The sequence below is a fragment of the Podarcis tiliguerta genome, assembly GCF_965153285.1.
Source record: "Podarcis tiliguerta genome assembly, chromosome: 13".
NCBI lineage: Eukaryota > Metazoa > Chordata > Lepidosauria > Squamata > Lacertidae > Podarcis > Podarcis tiliguerta.
The window spans coordinates 49394083-49413396 of record NC_139546.1 but is presented as its reverse complement, the minus strand read 5'-3'; the positions used below and the strand labels follow the sequence as shown (position 1 = coordinate 49413396).

General features: G+C 47.0%; 1 protein-coding gene across 9 annotated transcripts in view; it reads left to right on the top strand.

Annotated features, from left to right (window-relative positions):
- The window catches only part of CHD3 (chromodomain helicase DNA binding protein 3), a 60503-nt gene that overhangs the window by 1706 nt on the left and 39483 nt on the right, over nucleotides 1-19314 (top strand). For 4 of the 9 annotated variants that reach the window (XM_083410001.1, XM_083410004.1, XM_083410002.1 and 1 more), the window contains exons 2-4: nucleotides 12421-12539; nucleotides 13338-13511; nucleotides 16200-16321. In XM_083410001.1, coding sequence (XP_083266127.1) covers nucleotides 12421-12539; nucleotides 13338-13511; nucleotides 16200-16321 — 415 coding nt within the window. Of the gene's footprint in view, nucleotides 86-2758; nucleotides 4783-5556; nucleotides 10659-12420; nucleotides 12540-13337; nucleotides 13512-16199; nucleotides 16322-19314 lie in introns of those variants that run through there. The other 5 variants (XM_083410008.1, XM_083410009.1, XM_083410007.1 and 2 more) reach the window with 3 other exon arrangements.

The following is a 19314-nucleotide window of genomic DNA, read 5'->3' as shown; positions in this document are numbered from 1 at the left end:
CGCCGGCCAAACGGCTCGAGCGGCCGCCGAGAATCGGAGGAGGCTGAGGAGAGCGCGTGGGGCGAGGGAGACCAGCGGGGCTGAGGTGGCGGGGGGGGGGGCTCTTGTTTCAAATCACCCCTGTTTAATAATAATAATAATAATATTCGACGCTTTCTGAAAGTTGTTGGGGAGCCCTGGCCCCCCGTTGTTTGACACCCCGTCGCAGCTTTCCTCAGGGTGTGTGTAGGGGGGGAGGGGTGGTTTGTTTTGTAAACAGCCTCACCCTCGACTTGGGGTTTTTTGGGGGGGGGGCGGTTACCTGCAAGGACACCCTCATATATACAAATAAATAAGAGAGACTGCTCCCATGAATTGTTGTTAAAAGGACCCCCACTTTTTTTTACCCGATCCCCCTGTTTTTAAGGGGGGGTTAGTGGGTGGGCACCCCATCTCTGGAGAATGGGAGCCATGCCAGTGTCGCTTGAGGGAATAAGCCCCAAACTCCCTCATCCTCTTTGGGCCTGAGCGGCGAGAAGTTGTGGCAAGTGCAACTTTTTTTTGGGGGGGGGGTTACACATGCACTGAGAGTGTTTATTCTTACTGTTGGCAGGAAGGGTTATAAGCCTGGCACAGGTGGCTGAAAGGGCCGTGCATTTTGGATAAATGGGGGTGAGGTGAGGCACATGTCAGAAAAGCGTGCCCTAGAGGTGATGGGAGCAGCTGGCTACTTGGTGGCCATATGCCAGTTTTGACAGGAGCAGAGAGGGCTACAGCAGGGCCACAAGACTGAAGGGAGCGGAGAGGCCTGTGTTTGGGGATTATGAGAGGCAGGAGCCTCTTTGTAGTGGGGCCAGTGTCAGGATTGGAACAGGAGGCCTCTGTTGTTGAGGGAGTGGGCTTGGCAGACTTATGGTACTTGGGATGAAGATTTAGAAACTGCAAGGACAGAACACTTTCTGCGAAACCCGATTGGAACAAGGTCGATGTTTCATTGATCGGGGCCTATTGTTCATAGTATTACGGGCCCATTGATTGGAATCGGGTGGTAGTGGATGGCTCCTCATGGGAAAGGGACTCTGGATTCTGTGTGTGGATCAGGAGCCTTTGTTGCCTTTTGATCAGTCATAATAATATTTATTTAGCCCCTGCATGTGTTTTTTTTTATCATTACAAAAATCAATAAAAACAGGCCCAAACCACAGATGATCATTCTAAGAAAGATGAATAAAAACGGAAGGCGAAGCACATACAGGAGAACAGTAAGGCCCAATCCATGTGACAGGAAAGGCGGTTGGACCATTAAGCAGGTCTAGACATTGAGGGTTGCGTATTGAAATGCAAGTTGGGTAACTTTGAGGCCAAATTGGTGATGTCAGGAGTCTAGCTCAGATAAGGCAGTATATATGGGATAAATTCCTCTTGCATTTTAAAAGGCCTAGACAGACTTGCCAAGACACATTCAGATAGCCCACGTAGTGGCCAGCAAGAGATACTTAAACATTAAAAACTATCACAACACTAAAAGGGTAAAAGACCCCGTCAGTTAAGTCCAGCCGCGAACGACTCTGGGGTTGCTGCGCACATCTCGCTTTACTGGCCGAGGGAGCCGGTGTTTGTCCACAGACAGTATTTCTGGGTCATGTGGCCAGCATGACTAAGCCGCTTCTGGTGAAACCAGAGCAGCACACGGAAACACCGTTTACCTTCCCGCCGTATTGGTATCTCTTTATCTACTTGCACTTTGACGTGCTTTCGAACTGCTAGGTTGGCAGGAGCTGGGACCAAGCAACAGGAGGTCACCCCGCCGCAGGGATTCGAACCGCAGACCTTCCGATCGGCAAGCCCAAGCTCAGTGGTTTAGACCACACCGCCACCCACGTCCCATCACAACACTATGTCTTACTTAAACTGATTATCTGCCCCCTCTAATTATCGGTGACCCTCTGGTCTCCTCTTTCAGTATTGTTAAGGATATCAGATAATTTACAGATGATGAAATTACTGGTACATGTGTTTAAACAAGGTAGGTTTGCTTGCTGGCTCGCTTGCTTCTGGTTTAAATATTAGTGCAGTATGAGCAAAGTGAGAAACAAAATGGCTTTCTGTCATACAAAGTTTACAATTTATTATGCTATGATAACTTGCACAGGAAATGCTTCTTTAGGGTTCAATTCTGCTGACACTGACAGACAATGGCAGTGACTTGTTTTATGGGGCATAGTTAATTCAAAAAGTGCTACCCTGTATCTTGCAGGAACAGGTAACAGTGTAAGCACAGGCTGGATATGAGTGTGCACAAAAAGTTCCTAAATACTTGATATGGTTATCTCACAAGTTGATGGACCCTTTCCACACTCTGACTGTGGCTGAGCAAATTGACCTTGCAGCACCTGCAGTTTTGCCATTTCTAAGAAAAACTGGTTGTATGTACCGGCTTTCCAGAGTGATAGAAAAATGGGGAATTTGATCCTTGTAGAAAGGGTGCTACCTATCAACCTTTCTTTGATTTAATTAGATTGTGGACCCTCCAGCAACAGTTCCTGCTACTTTATGAATTAACTTTACCTGTCTCAAGCCCTCACAAAGAGCTATAACCCTAGGTGTAAAATTCTCATTGAAAACAACAACTGCATTTCTGAGTATTCTTGGGAAAGGCCAGCTCCTCCCATTCTGTGGTTGGCTAATGTACAGCATATATCTTGACAGTGGAACAGCTACTTTGGTAATGGGAAACTATATCAGAGCTGGAGGTCCCTCAGCTGGCCAGAAGCTTTTTTTTTGGGCGGTAGATATTTCATCACAAGCCAGTGCTGCTTGAAGCAGTGTGACAGATGTTGCCTGTGATTTCATCAGGAATCTGTGTGAGCTCCTGGGCTCAAAATCTAGAGGGTAATTTCCCTCCTATGATGGAACACCACAACAAAAAGGCATGTGGACTAGAATATTGCAAACAATATATTGCTCCTATTGCTTGTGGGAGGAACCTTTTCAGCCCATATCTATGATGAGGTTTTTTGTTTATAGTTATTTATACTTTGCACAAGTCTGCAAATTCACAAGGAGATCAAACTTCGTGAACTCTGCACTGGGCATAGTAATGGAAGGGCTTGTGGTTCCAAGGATGGTAAGAGCAGTTACCAGGTCCATAGTGGAATCTCAATCCAGTTGACTTGCAAAAAAGTTGTACTTGACAATGCTTTAATTCTCCAAGAATGTAGGTGGATTTTAAAGAAATGCTTTGACACAACAGCAATCTAGGTATTGGCTCCATGGAAGTGAATGTTGCTTGTACAGTTGCACAAGATAGAGTGGAAGGTGGGAGAATGCAGGAAAGCAAAGGGAAGGGAAGGCCCAGAGAGTACAGACGTGGGCTCAGGAGTAGAGCTCGGGGGAATGAAGAAGACCATTCTGTAATCAGGAATGGACTCTGCAGGGAAGAAAGCCAGGAAATATTGACACCTGGGGCACCTGAGGTCAGAAGAAAGTAGAGTGTTGACCAAGAGCACAGTGCAAAGGCAACAGGGTGGTGGTGGTGGATATAACCTGAAGAACAGAGGGGTTTGGGAAGTACCAGGCTAGTCCACCAATGCAAGGAGAGGTGCTAGAGGAAAGCAGAGAGACAATACCAAAGTATTAAAAGAAATATAATGAAATACTGGTAACTCATTCATTTTCATGGGGTTCCACTTGCAGGCTACTTTTGAACCACTGGCTTCTAATCCACAAGCATTCCATATTTTGATAATTCTTGCTATTAAACTGGTTCACCCTGTTTCACACTCCAACAAGGTAATCCACCCCTTGCAATGTAAGAAGGCCTAGGAAATCTGGAAGGAAGCCTTGGTGCTCTGACCTCCCCCAACTTCATTGGAGCACATATCTGTCAATTGTGTGTGTGCCAGCAATGCTTCTTGCCAGTTGGTGCCCTTCTAGTCTAGATTTGTAGTGGTGTAACTGGCTAGAAGACAGTCATCCTGTTTTCAGCCACTGGCTGAAGATTACAGCTGGTTGTCAAGCTATTTTTGAAAATGTGATGGCTTCATTCTTGTTTATTTCCTACAATGCCCAACTCTTTAGAAAACCCTGCCTCACTATTAATCCAGCATTGCTTTTGGTGGACAAATTGTAGAATTGAGCCATGCCCGTAAATCTTTCCCCATCTCACTGAATATGCTATTTTCCCCTTGCCACCCTCATCTCCGCATGACTGTTTTTACCCTGATGATTAAGATTTCTCACTAATGGAAATGGCTGTTATTCTCCTCCATTAACTGACACAGATAAAAGGCGCTGTTCTTTTTTTTCTAAATTGGCCATCCATTATTTTTTTTTGTATTAAATTGAAATACATAAATACCGTTTGTCGTGAAAGAGATGACAATTCTAAGCAGGATTGGTCTTCTGTAATTTGTAGTTATGGCTACACATCTACATTCCTTATCCCCCCTCCCCATTTCCTTTCCAGATCCTTTGTTAGCCTTATATAATATATATTTTCAAGGTAGGGAGTAGAAATATCACGTGTGTGGAAAATTCTAGTTGATTGCCTGCCAAATATAAGAATCTTCTGCGCATGTGTGCCAATATTATGATTAGGAAAGGGGGGGTGGAGGGGGAGAAGAATGCGTGGAAGAAGTAGGAGGAAAAAAAGATTGATAGATAGATTAGAAATTGACAAGAGTTGCGGGGGAGGGGGTGTCTGATAAGCCTACCCTGATGTATTTCCCCCCCTCGTATTTGTCAATTCCATCCCATCAGAAGCAGAAGGAAGGCGGCGTGGTATGAGGGAAATGCAACAAGGTGAATCAGCTTGCAGGATTCAGAGATAAATGTTGTATTGTCAGAAGGAGCTAGGATTGTGCCAGATGCAAAAATATAGCAAGCAGAGAAAAGGAGGGAGGAATGGGAGGAGGTGGAAGAGGGGCGCCTGAATGGTGGTTATTGCACCAATATCCATTAATCTTAACAGCATTTGTTAACTGAAGTGGGGTGGGGGAAGCGTTTGGAAGCGGTGGGGGTTTCGGCTTTATTTGCAAGATTGAAAAACAACACAAAAGTGCTTGGTTGACTCAGTGTGGGCAATGATTATGTAGTAATGTATGTCCTGTGCCCGCTTTCCTCTGCCTGTAGTGGAATATCAGTCTCTTCTTGGTTAGTTAAACCTAGATCTGCTTTTGCACCTGGTTTTAATCTGAGACATTAAAATTAGGAGGTCTGCTGGGGAAGATGGGTATTTTTAGACTGCAATTTGAAAAGAGACTCAACCAGTCACTGGATTGTCTTTGAAATCTAGCAGGCATGCGCCTGCATTGTATGAGCTGGCCGACCTCAGATGGTTGAGGGGGTGATGGGCAGATCTGAGCTGGGAAGGTGGGATTGAGTTGATGATGCCAACATTTGTATGTGATTGCTTCCCCCACAGGCCTGATTTATCTCTCGGAGCAGCTCCCGTGACTATTTTGAGTTTGGCACTGTTGTAAATGGAGGCCGAGTTGGCATGAGCAAGGAAGATCTGGCTGGCCTGTATTGTGGATATAAAATTCTGTTGCTGGGTGGGTGGGGAGGAAGGGCTTGGATTTGCACCACGTTTGAAGAGAAAAACGCAGGTTCTCTGTTTACCCACAAAGGGTGGACGCTGTGCTATTCCCACGCACACGCTGACTTTCTCTGTAGTCAGTATGTTTAATCTTTGACCTGGAGGAACCCCCCTGCGGGGGCACAAGAGGGCAGTTTAGCTTCCTGCAGCCCCGTTTAGCCTGCGACCTCTCAGCAGAGCTGCTGGCGCAGTGAGCCAATTAGTGCCAGCTGTGATTTATACAGTAGTTTGTGTCCTGTGGCTCATAGGGGTGGGGTGATAGGAAATGAGCAAAGAGGGGCCAGGACTTCAGAGCCTGACAACACATTGTGTTGTAGGTCACCCAAGAGACATTGGGTGGCGGTGACTTCTGGCTCCCTGGCGTAAGTTGGAAGCTACTGCCTCTCTCTCTGTACTGGCTGTGCTCTTGATGATGTTCCCCTGTCTAGAGTGGAACTCATTCATCGCCCTGTTTCTAAAAATATCAGCAAATGTTCCAGGCTACCTTGGTGGGCCAAATCCTGTGCAGATGCATAATTAGCAGTAGTTGGGGAAGGGCAGAGAACCTGTGATGTTCCACAGTTGTTGCAAGGGCCCTTGGAGGGGAATTAATGCTAAATATGAAGGTGAAATGTAAAGCTGCTACTGTACTACGTATTGTAATCTCTGTGATACTTCTAGGCTGTGCGTTGCTTCATAGACCTCAAGTCATTGATCGTCACAACAATCTATTGTTAATAGGGGCCAACATGATGCGATGAACATGAGAAACACTGTTTCAGATACCTGTTTAGTTGTGAAGCTCTCTGGGTGGCCTAGAGCTGTTTTACAAGTTAGGAGAATGAGGTGCTAGAACTCTGGACTTGTACCATTTGACTACAGGTGGGCGATTATAGTTCTGAACACTTTCCTATGTAATTATCTATGCAGATTGTAAATTAGCACATCAGACCCTGCACTGATTTTCCACGTTTCAAGGAAGTGTGTTTGGGGGTTGTTGGTTTTTTATGTATGGGAATATTCAATATATGACCACTCACCTGCAGTCTAAAACAACTGCCTTGTATTTAACAGCTGTTATAGACTGGCCAGCCAGTTGAAAGGAAAATACCGCAATATTGGTGCTATTTATATATACTGTATAATTTTTTCTCCTCAGTAAAAATAGGCAAGTAGGATTGTAGAAAATAATGTTAGCCTCCAGCTTATCTGAAAAGAGAGATCTATATCTTCTGATAGCCCCTGCTAACGACATCTTAAGGAACTGGTCCAATAATAAATAAAGTGCCTATTTTAAGTATGATTATTGATACAGTGGGGGATGCGGGTGGCGCTGTGGGTTAAACCACAGAGCCTAGAACTTGCCGATCAGAAGGTCGGCGGTTCGAATCCCCGCGACGGGGTGAGCTCCCATTGCTCAGTCCCTGCTCCTGCCAACCTAGCAGTTTGAAAACACGTCAAAGTGCAAGTAGATAAATAGGTACCGCTCCGGTGGGAAGGTAAATGGCGTTTCTGTGCGCTGCTCTGGTTTGCCAGAGGCGGCTTAGTCATGCTGGCCACATGACCCGGAAGCTGTACGCCGGCTCCCTCGGCCAATAAAGCGAGATGAGCGCCGCAACCCCAGAGTCGGTCACGACTGGACCTAATGGTCAGGGGTCCCTTTATCATTTTATTGATACAGTGGCTTATTTATATTATTGGCTTATCCGAGATGTAGGCACAAGGACAAATATGGTCACTATTCAGAGTACAAGACTGGAGGGATGTATTAGCTAAGGCAGCCTTTGCCAGCCTGGTGCCTTCTAGTTGCTGTTGGGACTGCAGTTCCCATCAGGTGCTCCAGCCATCATTTTGAGAATTGTAGCACTACAACATCTGGAGGGTACCAGAAAGCTGGGCAAAGAGATCTAGTTTAAGTTGGCCCAACTGCTTACAGAGCATAGACTAATCATGGAAAGAATGCAAAGGGGAAGGGTTTCAGTTATATTAGGTGAAGGCGTTCACAAAGAGGCTACTGTGATCTGGAGAGCAGTTGAGGTCTGTGATAGAATATGAAAGCATGTGCCTGAGCAAGGAGAATGACTTGAAGGGTGCTATCTTTAGCATAGGGGTAACCAGCCAGCATGGTGTCTTCCAGATTGTTGTTAAGCTACAACTCTCACAATCCCTGGGCATTTGCCATGCTGGCTGGGGCTGATGGGACATGTAGTCCAACAATATCTGAGTCACCATGTTGGCTACCCCTTTTCTAGGACCTGCGGTTTGCTAATATCCGAGTTGCAGGTAGCCAAAAATCAGTGTGAGAGATGGATTTGGATATTGTAATTCCAGAAGACAAGTGGGGGAGAATGTGGGTTAGAAAACTTCTCTGTACAACCTCAGCGAGAATTAGAGCTTCTGTGCTGAGGTGCACAGGTCTTACCTCACATTAGTGCGGTCAAGGCATGCAGACAAGCAGCTACTGCCATGATTGCTGGAGAGACTGTTGGAGGCTTTCCCTTTTCTTTTTATATCTCCGGTGGGACTGTCCTCTGGTGCTGGAGCTTTGGCCAAAGGTATTTGGGGTCATATCTGATGTTATCCAGCAAGAGGTAGTTCTAGATCTTTGGTTGGCATTGCTCTCTGTGTTTGAGGGGTCTTGGTGAATGGTGACTTCATTATTGGCAGCTGCACATATAGAGGTGGCACAGCACTGGATGACCAGGTCAGGCTGTATGTTACAAGGATCGTATACACATGTATGGCATCTCACCTTGTCTGAGTGCCACTGGAATAAGCAAAGGAGACAGGTTTTTGGGGTTTGGTAACCATTCCGATCTTATGTAAATAGGGGCATGAATGGAGTTCATCTGTCAGAGATTTATCTGGAGTGAATTATTGATATAGATCCCGTATTTTTCCATGTATAAGATGAGTTTTTTTCTTTAAAAATTATGTTAAAAATTGGGGGTCGTTTTATACACAGATAGTGTATAAATGGGTGATGGGTTGCAGCCGCGAGCAGAAGATTGTCAGTGGCTATTGTCGATTGGCTGCCCCTGTGGAAATTGGGTGGCTTTTGCGATTTTAAGCGCCAGTCAGTCAGCTGAGTGATTTTTGGCAAACCCCCCACCAAAAAAAAGCTCAACAATTGTGGGCAATCCTGCCAAAAAAAGCTTAACAACTCCACAACTCTTGACAATCTCCCCCCATTTTCTTAATTTGGAGTCCCAAAAAACAGGGGGCATCTTATACACGGCGGGGGGTTATACATGGAAAAATACAGTAAATACTACTAAAAGAGTTAGGCTTGATGAGAGGTTATCATAGAATCAAAGAATTTGTAGCGTTGGAATGACCTCAAGGGTCATCTAGTCTAACCTCCTGCTATGCAGAAATCTCAACTAAAGCATCCATGACAGAGAGGCATCCAGCCTCTGCTTAAGAACCTCCAAGGAAGGAAAGTCCACAACCTTCAGAGGGAGTCTGTTCCACTGTCAAACAGCTCTTACTGTCAGAAAGTTCTTCTTGATGTTTAGTTGGAATCTTCTTTCTTGTAACTTGATGCCATTGGTTCGGGTTCTACCTTCTGCAGCAGGAAAGAAAACTGCAATGGGAATATGAAACTGAAACTTTAGAATGCTTTGGATCAGGCCTGGGAAGGGCACAATTCTAATTTGGAATTGACCATTAGGTCATGCCCACAGGTGCCCATAAGGTATTGGGCACATGTAGATATATTTCTTCTTCACACAAAACAATCTCTCCGCTCTAACAGCAGCAGCTTGATTTGGATCAGTCTGAGTTCTCGTTCTCTTCCAACAAAAAAATTCTACAGCTGTCACAACCAGTCATCATATGGTGAACCTTCTCTCTACATATCTCATGCCCAGATGCACTGTGCCTTGCTTGGCCCTTTTGTGTCTCCCTTAAGCATCAAGCCTCCTTGGAGTTTCTGGGAAAACAAACCCATTTTGCAAGGGAATACACTTTTTGTAAGCAGCAGCAACAGTACTCTTATCAGATGAAGCTTGTAGTCAGTTCAATGCTGGTTGAAAGGGAGCAGGCGTGTGGCAGGGGTCTCCCCCAGCAAGACATGTCTGCCTATGTTTCCCTCTCCCCTGCCCTGCCTTTCCTCGTCTGGAAATACTGGTGGGAGTCTGAGAGTATTTTAATATGTGTCCCTGGTGTGCAGACAACTTAGGCCAGACTGTGAAGGATAAAAGGAAGAACAGCTGGGTTGGCAGCTGTAGGACAAATTGATTTTTATGCATTTGTTACATTGTCCACCTTTTCTCCCAAAGGGACTTGGAGCAGTGTCCACAGAGGTTTCTCAGCAGTCTTGAATCCAGGCTCTGGGCAGACACACCACCAGGGCACCTAGCTGTGTTCCCTTTAGACCTTTACCTGGACTTCCAGTGGGGGAACTGAGGCTGAGACTTTGACCTGTAATGAGGCCAGGCAATGGACACAGGTTTTCCAAAGCTAAGCCAGTTCGCTGTATCATGGCTTTTGGAGTGGTGGTGCTCTGCATAGCAGCAAGGGTTGCGGGAGTGGCTATTGAGAGCAGTTGCTTGAGGTGTGAGCAGGAGCAGTATAGGTTCAGGAGCAATCCTGCATAATGATACTTCTTATACAGGACTTTCCAGAGTGCAAGATACGTTACAGTTCATATTTCATATATGCATCAACCAGGCTCAAAGTAGGTTAGGCTGAGGCATGTCCAAGGTCATTCATTCACTAAACCTCATGGATATGTGAGGATTTGAATCTGGGATGGATAGATGTTGCCTCTTACTTCCAGGGTTGGGCTTGGTGGACTTTCAGTCTCCTTCCACCTGTTTGCTTATTTGTAGATTTATTTTTGTGGGTTGTACTTCAGGGAAAGGGTTCTCAAAAATGTCTTCAGTCACTTCCTAACCACAAGAACTTGTTTGTTCAATTTCAGTAGGAGACTCATTTCAGAAGCCTGGAGCTGCAGCACTAACAGAATCTGTGATTCTCCCATCTCAGGGGCCCTGAGCCTAGATTTCAACCCAATTCTTGGGAAGCGGGGTTGGTCAGCGTCAGATGAAACACAAAGGCTTGCGTTGCTCAGGCTTGGAAGGGATTTGGGCAAACGGTGACAGAACCTGACGTATTGGTCCTTCTAGTTTAGGGAAAGGTTTTCTGAGCACTGACACTTAGTGGGGTTACGTCCCACATTAATCACAGCCAGGTTAGCAGCAAGGCTCTTCTGTCTCCTTCCCCGCCCGCCTTGTCTGGCAAGACAAGAGAAATCGCTCAAGGGGGCAGAGTGGCTCTGGAGCGTCTAATTACCACTGAGCCGGCTGTCCTGTGATATTAACGAGTCGGCGGCGTGTGTAGCCTCCGTGTGCGGCTCGCTGTAGATAGAGCCTTCCTCTGTGCACCGAGGGGAGCAGGAGGTTGAAAAGCTGTCGGAGAAAACGCAGAGGATTAATGGTCCCTCCTCTGTCTTAATATACTGAAGTAATTTCAGTTGATGCCGGCGGAGTCGCTTCTGATTTACAAGAAGTGTGAACGAGAGGGGAGTTGGCCCGGGTGACTCCTATTAAGGAGTTATGCCTCGTTGCTACACCTGCTGCATAGTAGAGTGTCTATGTCGGTGACAACCAGACTTCAGCCAGCCTGCCTGGAGGATCTTCTTTAAATCCCTAGCCCACCCAGTTGGCTCCACTGTGCTACCGGGAAGCACTTGAGCAGTGACCAGTCCCAGGTCTCCCATTCATCTGCTGGGACTGAGGATGCCTGTAAGGGAAGGGTGGTAGTGCTTTGGGAGGAGCATCAGACAGCAGCTGCTGGAGGTGAGCTGGCAAGGCACCAAGACATGGGGGTCCTTAGCCATCGCAGACTGGAATTAAGAGAATTTGGAACATCGGGCTGGGGAAGAAGCAGGAGGAGGCAGAGTGACCTGCAACTCCCAACGATATAAACGGTTGTTTAATCTCTTTTGAGGGTAGGAAAGTTGGTTAAGCTCTTTTGAGGGTAGGAAAGGTGCAGAGTATTGGCATTTGCAACAGGACAGAAGGGAGGAGATGAACTTGTAGGCAGCCCTCCAATGAACAAAGGAGACCAACTTTAGGGTCATTCAGACAGACGTGTCTTACTTTCATCCTGTTTGCATGCTTTGTTACGTACAAGGGTGCATTTACTCCTTCCCCATCCCCTTGTGAGGAGGAGTGTGCTCGGTGCACTTATGTAGAACTAAATCAACCTTCCCCATTCAGCAATGGGAGGGTGGGTGAGGCTGTAGCCTCCGAAGTGCCCTTTCTTTGCCTGGCCTTGAATTTCAACCCACAAGCTTTTTAGGTGGCGAGCCATATGCACTTGCAGCCTTTTGTGCCGAAAGGCGGGTCACCCGCTGCCTCCCCTCCTTACCCACTGCCCTTCTTCATGGCTTCAAGTGTTTTGTGAAGCAAAATGAGCCAAGGTTTTTGTGGAAGTCCCTTAGGGGGATTGTCGTCTGTGCCCTGTGACCGTCTTGAGAGTGTCGGAACAGATGGCTGCTCTTCTGACCAAGCAGGGTGGGGGTGGGGTGGGAGAGTGAAAGCAAAACAGTCATAATAGTAAAAAATAGAATCGTTCAAGCCTGTCTGGATAAAGTTGACCACAGGGGTGAGGAGGAGGAGAGGGAACTCCACCAGGGTTCCCAGCTTCCCCTAGCATGGCTCTTTCAGCGCAGTGGTGAGACCTGCTGGCAGAGAGCACAGTGTGAGGAATGGAGAGAGGATAATTGTTTCAGCATGTGTGTGAGCTTGGAGCAGTGGCTGCCCAGAAGTAGCAAAGCACACAAGTGATTTCCTTCTCTTTCTGTCCTTTTTCGTGGGTCTCATTTCCCTCCCTCCCACCCCCTTTATTTTCAGACGAAGAGGAGGAGGAGCTGCGCAACTTGGAGAGCCCCCTTGTTGTCAAGAAGAAGAAACGAGGGCCCAAAAAGCAGAAAGAGAACAAGCCGGGGAAGCCCAGGAAGCGCAAGAAATTAGTAAGTTGCCTCCTTTTCTCCACTTTTGCACATGTGTGCATATGTGTTAATGGCATTAGTGACTTGTTGCTTTTTGAAGGAGGTGGACGTATGATGGGGCAGTCGTGATAGTGGCAAGACTGTCTTACTGGGGCCTGTGGGGAACCAGTTTGCAATGGGGGGCAGGGTTCCTTGATGCCTTGGCCATTCTGGCCCCTTTAAGGCTAAAGAGTCCACTGGAAAGAAACGGCAAAGTTTGATTTTGGACTGGGATTCCCTGCCACCCACCCCCAGCTATGCTAGCTAATTGGTTCTTCAGCTTATGTAGTCCTGGTATGCAGAGATGGAATTCTGCATTTGTTGAAGGCTATGGTGGATTAATGGAGGAGCACAAAAGGCACACATTTAACTGGGTGGGAGAGGTTCCTCATAGGTTTGTTTTTTTTAATCTCCCCTCTTCATTTTGGATGAAAATGAGTTGTTTGCGTAATATCCCTAGTTTCCCCATGCACCAGTCACATAAGTTTTTGGGCTTCCCTGTCAGTGGGCTGCACCTCCCTGGGGGCTCTTGCTTTGTAACGGAAGGTTTTCTGCCTGAGGCATTCTGCTGCTGAATCATCTCTTCAAGGTTTACTGTTTGTTTTGTGGGTTGACAGTAACTGCAGGCTGGTTATTTTGCTAAGCCGCTTTATCTCACCATAATGAACGGGTTGCCCTTGTCCTGGCACGGGCTCCTTTGCCCAGCAGGAAGGTTGTTGCTAATTAATGCTAATGATCTCACTTGTTGTGCCCTCTCACTCTCTGTCTTCCCCTTGGCAGGTCAGCGAGGATGAGTTTGAATCTGACCGAGAGGAGTATCGGGCCAAGTCGGAGAGTGGCGGCAGCGACTATGGAGGAGTGGGGAAGAAAAAGCGGAGAAAGCATCGGGAGAAGAAGGAGAAAAAGACAAAAAGACGGAAAAAGACGGAAGAAGATGGAGTGCAAAAGCCAAAGGTAGAATCCTAGAATTGTAGAGTTGGAAGGGACTCCAAGGGTCATCTAGTCCAACCCCAAGCAATGCAGGAATCTGAACTAAAGCATCCATGACAGATGGTCATCCAGCCTCTGCTAAAAGCTTCCATGGAAGGAGAGTCTGCAACCTCCTGAGGGAGGGCCCTTGGAACTTGCTGGATAACTCAGGGAGTTTGCACCTCAGACTCCAGACTAGAAGCACCACTACCCAGTTTTCAAATAGCTTGGTTTAAAAATAATTATAATAATAATTGTATACCGCCCTTCATCTGAAGATCTTAGTGTAAAAATAAAAGATAACACAAAATAACATAATAAAAATAAGAACGGAAACGAAACAAAACAGTTGGGATGGGAGGGGCAGAATGATAGGTTTTGTATTCATTCCGAGACCCAGAATTAGACCCGTCTGTGTTTCTGCAGTCCTGTACTTTTCAACAATCCCCACACTTTTCCACCACGCAAGGCTGTGCTAGCACTGACTGGAGAATTACAAGGCAGCAATAAACCCGCCAAACACTTTCTCCACACTGTGTTGGCTTCTGGATAATCCCACATGCCCAGATATTTTTCTCAGTGCCACCTGTTGAAAAAGCCATAGGCAAAGCAGGGGCGTAGGAAGGGGGTGGTCTGCCCCGGGTGTCATCCATGGGGGGGGTGACAAAAAGGTACACTGTGGGGGGCTCGCCCCGCTGCCCCTAGCCATGCGTAGCGGATGGCCCCACTGCTGCCATGTGTGACAGATCGCTCCATCATGCGTGGATCATGCTGCCCCTCCCCCCCCCGCAGCTCGCCCCGCCCCTCAGGTGCATGGCATGGCCTCAGCTCCAGATGCCCATGTATCGAACTCGACGTCCGAGACAAAGCAGGGTGAGGAAGGCAGACAGACACAGCAAAAGAATGCATAGAGCTCCACAGGGCCCTGGAAGAGAGGTTTTCAGGCTCCTCACACAACCTCTGCCAGCACCTGTGTTTATTCTTCATGGGCATTTACAGTGGTGAAAGGCAGGGACTTTGATCTTCTTTATTTTAGGTTTTTATTGAATGCATATTCAGTAGATAAATGATCTCAGAGTGTCTCAGGGTTTAAAAATATAAAAACAATACAGTGGTGCCTCTCAAGACGAAATTAATTCGTTCTGCAAGTTTTTTCGTCTTGTGAATTTTTTCGTCTTGCGAAGCACCACTGTGTATTGACGGTTTCCCATAGGAATGCATTGGCGGTCTAAAAAAAAAGGCGCAAGACGTTTCGTCTTGCGAAGCAAGCCCATAGGGAAATCCGTCTTGCGAAGCAACTCAGAAAACGAAAAATTATTTCGTCTTGCGAGTTTTTCGTCTTCCGAGGCATTCGTCTTGCGAGGTACCACTGTACAATACAACCATACATAGAAATACAATCATACCTCGGGTTACAGACGCTTCAGGTTGCGTTTTTTCGGGTTACGGACCCACTGAAACCCGGAAGTACCGGAAAGGTTTACTTCCGGGTTTTGGTGGTTGCGCATGCGCAGAAGCGCTAAACCGCACTTTGCGCGTGCACAGAAGCATATAATCACAACCTGTGTGCGCACAGACGTGGTGCTGCGGGTTGCGAACGCTGCTGGTTGCAAATGTGCCTCCTGCGTGGATCATGTTTGCAACCCGAGCATCCACTGTATATTGGAAAGCAGTAGCAAACGAAAAGCAGAATGCCATAAAAAAAAGAGTATAGAGCTCCACATCTTAAAATACCTGGGCAAATAAATAGGCCTCTTCAGTTCATTCCAAAAAGACATTGAGCTCAGTACCAAACAAGCCTCCAAGGGGGAGAGTCTTCTAGAGCTGGTGTGCTGTAATGTAAGAAACTCTGTCATGGGATACCACATGCTTTGCTTCAGTAGGTGGAGAGACCCAGAGACAGGGGTCTGAGCTCTTAACGACTGGGCAGTTTTGTATGGGAGAGAGCAGTCCTTAAGGTAGCATTGTTCCCAAGCTGGAGCCTGCTGCTCCTTTCTTTGACATTATTCTGTGGAGACACGTAACAGGGTTAGTAGCAAAAGGGTCCCCACAGGGCAACATTTCATATTTTGCTCAGGTTGCTTTCTGGGAGCTCTTAAAGCAGAAAAATAAGCCCACTGAGAACAGGTGGGCTTATTTTTCTGGATTAAACCCGGAGTCACCCTTGACCCTACACCAAATACAGGTTTGTTTTTCTTGATCAACTGCCAGAACAATGGTCAGGCATGTTTCTTACAACTGCCTAGCAAGTTCAGCCTCCTGGTGTTCTGCCTTCCCACCTTCAGTGTCATTCAGGGATAGAGTGTACTGGGATGCTTGTGGGATTCCTCTATATTTATTTGTCAGCTGTAGCACAGAATGTGTTGCAGAATCCCAGTGGGCCTTTCCTCCGTCCCTTGGGATGATGCCACTGTCCATAAAGTGGTAGAGTGTGAGGGGATTAATGCTCCAGCAGGCACAGAGTGGTGGATGCATCCAGCATGGTGGCTTAATTTGTCAAGGCACGCTTCAGCTCCTCTCAGGGCACACTACTGTGCTGATGTAGAGACCCATTTGCATTTCCAGTCCTTCATGTCTCTTGTCCCAACATTCTTCCCCTGGTGCAAGGCAACAGTAGCACAGCAGGGAGATGGTTGCTTAAATAGCTCAAAATATTTTCATGTTTCTTTCAAGGTGGAGCAGAAATCCTCTGCTCAGCTGCTCATGACCTGGGGGCTGGAAGATGTGGATCATGTCTTCTCCGAGGAGGATTATCACACCCTGACAAATTACAAAGCCTTCAGCCAGTTTATGAGGTGAGTGTCTGGAATCCAGGAGGAATGGTGGGCTTCAAGGTCCACGTATTCACAAACTAAAGAAAATCAGACACTGATTGTTGTTTGGAGATGTGGGGTAAGCTTTGTAAACAGCGGTCTTCAAATAACTTTTAAAAAAACCTGTTTTTGTGCAGGTCACACACACTTGTTTCATGTACACACTCTTTATGTACAGGAATAAGTCCTCTCCATCCCTTACTCACTTCTTCCCTCAAGGAAGAGTATGTTGTCAGGTAAGGATGTCCCAACTTCTTCTATTCACTCCTTTTTAAGCACTAGGGACATTGGCCACTGACAGATGGCTTTAAAATGAGATTAAATAAATTCAAATCAGATAAGGTTGTCAGTGGCTACTAGTCCTGGTGGCTGTAGTCTACCTGTAGGATGAGAGGTTGGGGACTACAAGTAGGAGAGTGCCGTTGCTCTCATGTCTTACTTGTGGGCTTCTGAGAGGCATCTGGTTGGTGCTGTAGGAGCAGCATGCTGGACTAGATCAGCCTTCGGTCTGATCCAGCTTCAGGACTTTTCTTATGTTCTTTTGTTGTTGTTGTTGAGTTGTTTAGTCTTGTCCAACTCTTCGTGACCCCCTGGACCAGAGCACGCCAGGCACTCCTGTCTTCCACTGCCTCCCGTAGCTTGGTCAAACTCATGCTGGTAGCGTCAAGAACACTGTCCCACCATCTCGTCCTCCGTCGTCCCCTTCTCCTTGTGCCCTCCATCTTTCCCAACATCAGGGTCTTTTCCAGGGAGTCTTCTCTTCTCATGAGGGGGGCAAAGTCTTGGAGCCTCAGCTTCAGGATCTGTCCTTCCAGTGTGCACTCAGGGCTGATTTCCTTCAGAATGGATCGGTTTGATCTTCTTGCAGTCCATGGGACTCTCAAGAGTCTCCTTCAGTACCAGAATTCAAAAGCATCAATTCTTCGGTGATCAGCCTTCTTTATGATGTCGCTAATGAACAAATGCTTTGGGAGTGAAGGTCTTGCTTTGCCTTTATTCTTGTCTCTGGGATGTGCAGGAATGCGAATGGTTTGTTAAACTGAAGCAACAGTTTGCATGAATATAGCCTCTCTTTACTAGTTGGAACAGTGAAATGGCAAAAAGGCAATGAGTGGGGAAGAGGAGGAGACGAGAAAGCAAGAAACCCTGTTTTTGCAGTGAGTGTGCTGTAGATAGCCTTTCTCAGCAAACAGTCTTGTTAAATGCAGGTACTGGAGCAACAGACAGCCCAGTATCTGCATCCACAGACCTGAGGGCTTATCTGGCTGTGAGCCTGTGACTCAATCCAGGCAAAGCTGAGTTCATGTCAGCTACAAGGAAGCTGCCAGTGGCCTTGGCAGGCCCCCGTATCTCCCTGCTTTGGCTTGGCGGGCAGAGGTGCATTCTGCCGCCAACAACTCTCTGTGACCAATGGCAGCAATCCGGCACCAACATTCACGAGATCTTGAGGCCACCTGGGCCTCGCCAGTTTAATCAAGTCAGTGATTTGTGCCAGGGGCTCAGGGGACAGGCTTGCCAGTGGGGCTTTCGGAGAGTAAAGCTCTCAGCCTGGCTCTAATTAGCTTTAAATTGTTTGGCACTCGCCTGTACCTGAGGCAGTTTGCCGCCTTCCCCTGCTGCTGCTGGGATCAGCCAAGAGCTCCCTCAAGACCAACAAGATGGAGCTCCTGCTGGAAAGGCCCTTTGGAGCCCTTTCGCATGTTCCTCATGGCTCCCCGAGGGCTTAAAGATCTGCTGTGCATTTGGGACATCTGTGTTCCTGAAATGCAGTGTATAATCAGGACTTCTAGAGGTCTCCATAGCTGCCATATGCTGTAGTATCTGGTGGTGTGCTATCCTTCAGTGTGCAAAGTGCTTTATTGTTCCTGGCACGTTTCTATCCTTGGCAGCAGCCCTGTGAAGTTATTCAGGCCTAGAGTGGAAGATCTGCTGAGGCCATCCAGTGACTCTCATAGCAGAGCCCCAGGGATTTGAAGCTGGGTCTCCCACTTATCTGAATCCAGCAATCTGTTCTCTATAGCAGCGCTGGGGCAAGAATGGTGCTGCAGTACAAATGGTGCCTGCTAACCCTGCTGTATTCTGAAGCCGCCATCCTCCCCTCCCCTCAGTCAATTATAGCATCTCATAGGTAGTGGTGTTGAAGAGTGAGCAAACTCTCACAAAGGCCCTTTGCTTTGGCTGCTTTGTGGCTGGGGCAAGATCACGGTTTACAACTCTTAAGAAAGGGATGGAGAGAAGTGAACAGCTTTCAAAGTGTGGACTGAAGCTTGAGACTGATATGGAGGGATAAGGAAGCTGCTTTAACCACCAAAATAAAAAGTGACATGATCACGGAAATGGAAGAGAAATATTTAGCACAAATATTCTGAAGAGTTGGAAAACTTAGGTGTTATCGCAGGTGGCTATTATTGGTGCTGCTTCTAAGCAGGTTTTGTCCCTGGAGAATCCAATTTCTCTGCAGGAGGAAGGATGAGATATAATCTGTAGTTTTTCCCAGCGTCGCAGTGATATGAGTCTGTCATGTTGCATCCATCCATTTTTGTATTGTGTTCTTTGTCTCTCTCTCTGTCTGTCTCTCTCTCTCTCTCCACCCCCCTTCTCACTCTGCTCCTTGATCTGTTTTTAATATTCCACCTCTGTCTCTCACTGGATGTAGAATTGCTCCCATATAGTATCACAGTCCGAAAGAGTGACATTTGCTGGCCTTTTCTTTATCTTGTTGTTGTACTTGTCTCTGCCTCCCCATTTCCCCCACTGCATTCTTTGTCAGTCTCTCGCCACATGCAAGGCAAGGCAGGCCTGCTGCTGCTGCTTTGTTTTATGCGGGCCTGTCTTTGTCTTAGAGCCCCGCCTATTTCTGGAAAGCATTTTGAAATGAAATAAATTCAGACTTTTTCCTCCCCTCTCCCTCCTCCTTTTCAAAGCAAGAGCTCATATTTCTTTAATAGCATCCCTTAATAGTCTGCAGTGCATTA